Here is a 6,573-nt window from a genome sequence, read left to right on the forward strand (position 1 = left end):
GGTGGCGTAGTTTGCCGTGGAATCTGGATCGCCTGGGGATGTCCCGCTCCCTCTTCGGTATCCCGGAGTAGCTTTGGGTGTCTATCGGGCTGACTCCTTCGATTTGTCTGAACTCCGCTCTCCTTTGACTATGCTTCCGGCTTCTCCCTCTACGGTGCGGCAATTTTCGAATCGCCCGCCCATTTCACGCCGGACCAACTCTGGTCCTACTCCTAAACGCCAACGTCAATCTCCTGATGATGCTCCTTCGTTACCTTCCCATTCTACTCGGAAAAGACCGACACATCATGCACTCCCTCTCCACGCTCAGTTTCGGACCACACAATGGACTAAATTCTTTACTTCAAGACCGACTTCTTCTTCTGCCTACCTTTCTGACCATAGTATTGGCAAAGCGCTCCTGCGTCATGTTGGTAGAGATATTTCATTTCATGCTCTCAAGAGCGGTACGTGCATCGTCTCTGTCCAGAATGCTACCCAAGCTCATGATCTTTCTCTCCTTTCGCATATAGATACTACTCCTATCACTATTGAAAAACATCTTTCTCTCAATTCTTGTAGTGGTACTGTCATTCTGCCCCATACCATAGTCCAACAGAATTTCCAGTCATGTGGCAATGACATTCTTGAACAGCTGGAACTCCAGGATCTCCCAATCCTCACAGTAGACACTTATGTCCTTCCTGCCCATGGGCGGAGACGTTACCCTTGCAATGTAGCTCGTTTAACTTTTGACAGCCGAGAACTCCCGTCCTCTGTATATGTCGCGGGACATCGGTTACAAGTTCGAAAGGTGATACCTACACCGCAACAGTGTAGAAATTGCTGGCGTTTTGGTCACCCAGCGAAATATTGCAGATCTATGGCCGAATGCCCAGTCTGTGGTGCCGACGACCATTCTAATACATCTTGCAGTCAACCTCCATCTTGCCTTAATTGTAATGAAGCTCACCCTTCGTACTCCCGCCGTTGCCAGGTCTACTTAAATGAACGTGAAATCCGTTGCCTCAAAGAGGCAGAAGGTCTCCCTTATGCTATGGCAGTTACTCATCTCCGCCTCCAAGGGAGACTACCCCGTGTTTCTTATTCTCGTGTTTCAAAACATCCCCCCACTTCTGGAGTCCCATCTTCTGCAGCCTCCTCTGTTGTTACCCCTCCCATAGCCACTCCGGCATCTAATCCTTTTGCTGTCCTTGGCTCTGACGTCCCGACTACAACTCAGTCTGTTCCTCACAAGCCCCAGTATCGACAAGACCTCGTACGACACCTAATACCAATCGCCCCTCTACTTCTCAGAAGTCCAAAAAATCCACATTGCTCAAATCTTCTTTGCCCCTTCCTTCCCTTCTTCCACCTCCACACTTTACCTTTCCAGTCTCTGGGCCTAGTTCTTCCCCTCTCTCTGGCTCTATTACAAGTGTGGAGATTCACCCTCCTCCTCGTACTATGCCTTCCACCCCCGTCCCCTCCCAAGTTTCTCCTTCTTCTGCCACCTCCCAGGTTTCTGCCTCTTCTGTCCCCCCCCCCCACACTTCATCTCCAGTCCCTTACACTCTTTCCTCCCCCTCTACTTTGGTACAGTCCATTACTGTCCCAATCTTTACTCACCCTCCCCCTTCTATCTCCAATATGGTCTCCCATACATCTTTGAATTCAGAAACACTTGAAGCCATTTCAGAATATATTGCAGAGACTAAACCTTCAATGGATACTGATTCACTTCCTGTTCCTTCTCTTCCCTCTCCTCCATCTTCACAACCCCATTCTTCGCAACGCTCCATTCCTTCGCTGCTTGAACGTCTTCCAATGCCACCACACGTTGACTTTTCTAACCCCTCTAGTCCGTAGGTGCCTTTCCCTACGGATTCCTGGTATTTTCTTCATCGCCAATCATGGCCTATTTACAGTGGAATATCCGCGGCCTCGGGGGTAATCGGGGTGAGCTTCAGATGTTGCTTTCCAGGTTTTCCCCTGTTGGTGCTTGCTTACAAGAACCAAAATTACACTCGGCTGTGTTCCAACCTATCTCAGGCTATAATTTATTGTATTCTTCGGATCCTTTCTCAGATGGGACCTTTAATGAAAGTGCCCTTCTTCTATGCAATGATATTCCGTACTGTCAACTATTTGTCCATACCTCGCTGCACTACACTGCAGCCCGTATCCACTTGAATAAGTGGTTTACAATATGTTCTTTATATCTCTCTCCTTCTCGAGCATTTTCTATCCCAGACTTAACCTTTCTTGTTTCATCCTTACCACCACCACTTCTGTTACTTGGTGATTTTAACGCCCACCATTTCCTCTGGGGGGGGTCTCATTGTGACTCACGTGGCATCCAGTTGGAGGCTTTTCTCGCCTCTCACCCCCTCCATGTTTTAAATACTGGTACTCCCACCCATTTTGATCCTCGTACTCATACTCTCTCTTGCATCGATCTATCAGTCTGCTCTTCCTCCACTGCACTAGACTTCACCTGGTCTGTTCTACCGGACTTACATGACAGCGATCATTTTCCAATCATTCTTACTTCTCCTTCCTATTCACCACCTTTCCGTAGCCCTCGCTGGCAATTTGATCGGGCAAATTGGGATCTTTACTCGCAACTCACTGCTTTTAGTGAGGTTCCTTCTTCATCCTCCATTGATGAGCTCCTACACCTCTTCTCGACGTCAGTTTATACCACAGCTTCTCATTCTATACCCCAAACCTCAGGCAGGCATTCTCAGAAGTGCGTGCCTTGGTGGTCTCCTGCTTGTGCTCATGCAGTACGTTTGAAACGCGCTGCATGGGGCAGGTACCGGTACAATAGAACCGCTGAGAGACTTCTTGATTTCAAGCAGAAGCGTGCGATCGCTCGCCGTGTCATCCGTGAAGCTAAACGCACTTGCTGGCGAGACTATGTTTCCACCATCGCCTCTGCTTCTTCTATGAGTGCAGTCTGGAAAAAAGTGAGGAAATTGAGTGGTAAATACTCTCCTGACCCGGCTCCTGTTCTACGGGTCGCTGGTGTTGATGTAGCAAACCCTCTCGACGTTGCCATTGAACTTGGCACACATCTGGTCCGTATTTCCCGGGGGCTCCATCTATGCCCCTCGTTTCTTTCCTCAAAGTCTGCCAGAGAGTTAGTACCCTTGGACTTTTCTTCTCTCAGAGAAGAACAGTATAATGTGCCTTTTACACTTCAAGAACTGGAGGCAACGCTCTCAGCTTGCCGATCATCGGCAGCTGGGCCTGACGACATTCATATTCGTATGTTACAACATTTACATCGGTCAGCCCTTGTAGTCCTCTTACACCTCTTCAATCTTATTTGGGCACAAGGAGTTCTTCCCCAGCTGTGGAAATCTGCCATTGTTCTCCCTTTCCGCAAACCGGGTACTACAGGACATGATGCCTCCCACTATCGTCCCATCGCTCTAACTAGTGCAGTTTGCAAATTGATGGAACGTCTCGTAAATCGACGTTTAATGTGGTATTTAGAGACACACAACAGTCTCTCCGCTAGTCAATATGGCTTTCGTAAGGGCCGTTCTACCATAGACCCCTTACTATGCTTGGATACGTATGTTCGTAATACCTTTGCGAATAATCACTCAGTTATTGCCATATTTTTTGACCTTGAGAAGGCATATGACACAACTTGGAGGTATAATATTTTGGCCCAGGCCCACTCCTTAGGCCTCCAAGGCAATCTACCATCCTTCCTTAAGAACTTTTTAACTGACAGACATTTCCGTGTTCGAGTCAATAATGTTCTTTCCCCGGACTTCGTCCAAGCTGAAGGTGTCCCTCAGGGATGTGTTCTAAGCACAACACTTTTTCTCCTTGCTGTAAATGATTTGGCCTCTGTTCTTCCACCCAATATTTGGTCATCACTCTATGCTGATGACTTCGCTATTGCTTGTGCAGGCGCTGAATGTCATCTCATTGCAGTTTCTCTCCAGCATGAGGTCGACCGTGTTTCCACTTGGGCCACCACGCATGGGTTTAAATTTTCCAGTACCAAAACTCACCAAATTACTTTCACTAGACGCTCTGTCATCTCCGATCATCCTTTGTATCTCTATGGCTCCCGTATCCCCGAACGTGATAGTCAGGTTTCTAGGCCTTCTCTTTGACCGTAGGTTATCCTGGAAACCTCACATTACCTCTCTGAAGGCAACTTGTCACAGCCGGCTAAACCTTCTTAAAACCCTTGCTCATCTTTCCTGGGGAGCTGATCGTCGAACTCTGCTTCGCCTACATTCAGCCCTCGTTTTATCGAAACTCGATTATGGTGACCAGATTTATTCAGCTGCCTCTCCTGCTACTCTAGCTAGCCTTAACCCCATACATCACCACGGATTACGTTTATGCCTTGGTGCTTTTCGCTCTTCCCCTGTTGAGAGCCTCTATACAGAAGCGAATGTTCCATCCTTGTCTGATCGCCGTGATGCCCATTGCTTTCGCTACTATGTACGCTCTCACGATCTCCACAATCCTTCCATTTATAGAATGGTCACTGATATTAGTAGACATTCTTTATTTGTTTGCCACCCCTGTTTGCTCTGTCCCTTTTCTCTTCGCCTACATTCGCTCTTGTCTTCCCTTCAGTTACCACCTTTATATGTTCATGTAGCATCTCACTTTTCCCTACCCCACTGGGAAGTTCCAGCTGTTCGGGTCTGTTCTTTCTCACTCCCTTGCTCAAAAGCCCAACTGCCTACGGTGTCTTCCCGCTCTCTTTTTCTTGATCACTTCCACTCTCGTTCTCATGCCATCGCTGTGTACACAGATGGCTCTAAGTCTTCAGACGGCGTCGGATTCGCAGCAGTGTTTCTGGACAGTGTCGTGCGGGGGCATTTACTATCTTCGGCTAGCATTTTTACTGCTGAATTGTATGCCATTCTTGCAGCACTTATTCGTATCGCATCTATGCCTGTGTCATCATTTGTGGTAGTCTCAGACTCCCTTAGTGTTCTATAGGCTATACGAAAATTTGATACATCTCACCCCCTAGTTCTCCGTATCCAACTTTGGCTGCGCCGTATCTCTATGAAGCATAAAGATATTATTTTTTGTTGGGTCCATGGTCATGTCGACGTACAGGGCAATGAACAGGCAGACACTGCTGCACGGTCAGCAGTACATGACCTACCAATTTCCTATAGAGGTGTTCCATTTCTGGACTATTTTGCTGCAATAGCTACCCACCTTCACACCCGTTGGCAACAACGTTGGTCAACTCTGCTCGGTAACAAACTTCATTCTATTAAACCGAGCATAGGTTACTGGCCGTCTTCTTGTCATCAGTGCCGAGGTTGAGAGACCACTCTCTCCCGCCTTCGCATTGGCCACACTTGTCTTACTCATGGGTATCTCATGGAGAGGCACCCTGTTCCTCTCTGTGAGCAGTGTCAAGTTCCAGTATCGATTAGCCACATTCTGTTAGACTGCTCTCTCTATCAACGAGCACGCAGAATTTACCTCCAACGTCGTCTTCGTTCTACTACTCTCTCTTTACCTTCCCTTCTTGCTGATGGACCCTCCTTTAATCCTGACTCTCTCATTGACTTCTTGACAACGACTGATTTACTCCACAAACTCTGATGATACTTTTCGCACTCCCCTCAGCCCTTTCTAGTTCAGTCTCTTGCTGCCCTTTACCCTTTCACCATCCACTACCCCGCTGTTATCCGTAACCTATTACTCATCCATCTCCCTTTTGCCACCTGATGCCCTCGCTTCCTTCCTGCCCTGCAGCTGTATAGTCCTTGTGGCTTAGCGCTTCTTTTTGATTATAATAATAAAGTGACATACTACTGTATAGAAAGCCCCTTGTTATGCAGATAATTTCAGGCAAATTAGGGTGTGACTCTCACCAGCCTATTAACACCCAGGTACCCATTTTACTGATGGGTGAACAGGGACAGCAGGTGTCTTATGGAACCATGTCCTAATGTTTTCCAGCTCTGCTGGAGATTGAAACCCAAGACTTCAGCACTTGTGTGAGCTGAGTGCGCTAGCAATTGAGCTTCATGACACCTAATGTTCTGCTTAACACCACCTGGCATTTGAAACCTGAAACCATTGTTAATGCAAAACCTTTATGATATCAGGTCGAGACCCCATGACAATATAGACCATTGCTGACAAGGAACTAAGAAAAAGTTCCCAAATAAGTGATTATCAATAAAATGACCAACAAATGATGTCCAAAATTAGACACAACAAATGCAATTGAAATGGAAAATGAGGAAAAAGAGAAATTCCCATGTCTAATAGTAGCCAACAACTGAAGTGTAATGTTCATATTCAACACATACCAACAAAACACTCTAAAGCTGTTGGGAAGATGATCCAAAATTTTAAAAGTTGCACAACCCATGCTACTAGTGTTTTTACTTTTCACTCACCTGCTCATTTTTCACATTTGAGATCAGTGTCTGATTCTTGTAAATAAATCTTACTAATGGCATTTTATAGTGAAATGTGTTGATTTTCAGGTAGATCATTGGCTCTCTACAGCATCAGGTCCACTGTCATGTGGTGGAGACATAAGTGATACACTTGGACAGTTGAACAAAGCTC

At 46.6% G+C, this 6,573-nt stretch overlaps 1 protein-coding gene across 5 annotated transcripts in view; it reads left to right on the plus strand.

The window, feature by feature from the left end:
- GluProRS (Glutamyl-prolyl-tRNA synthetase) overlaps window positions 1–6,573 on the plus strand; it is a 105,789-nt gene that overhangs the window by 68,133 nt on the left and 31,083 nt on the right. For 3 of the 5 annotated variants that reach the window (XM_070099950.1, XM_070099952.1, XM_053797227.2), the window contains one exon: window positions 6,489–6,573. This exon is cut by the window's right edge and continues 72 nt beyond it. The exons of the other annotated variants lie outside the window; for them this stretch is intronic. In XM_070099950.1, the coding sequence (XP_069956051.1) occupies window positions 6,489–6,573 (85 nt within the window). The remainder of the gene's footprint in view (window positions 1–6,488) is intronic. 5 annotated transcript variants of the gene reach the window in all.

This window comes from Cherax quadricarinatus, chromosome 70 (assembly GCF_038502225.1).
Source record: "Cherax quadricarinatus isolate ZL_2023a chromosome 70, ASM3850222v1, whole genome shotgun sequence".
In the NCBI taxonomy this organism is placed as follows: domain Eukaryota; kingdom Metazoa; phylum Arthropoda; class Malacostraca; order Decapoda; family Parastacidae; genus Cherax; species Cherax quadricarinatus.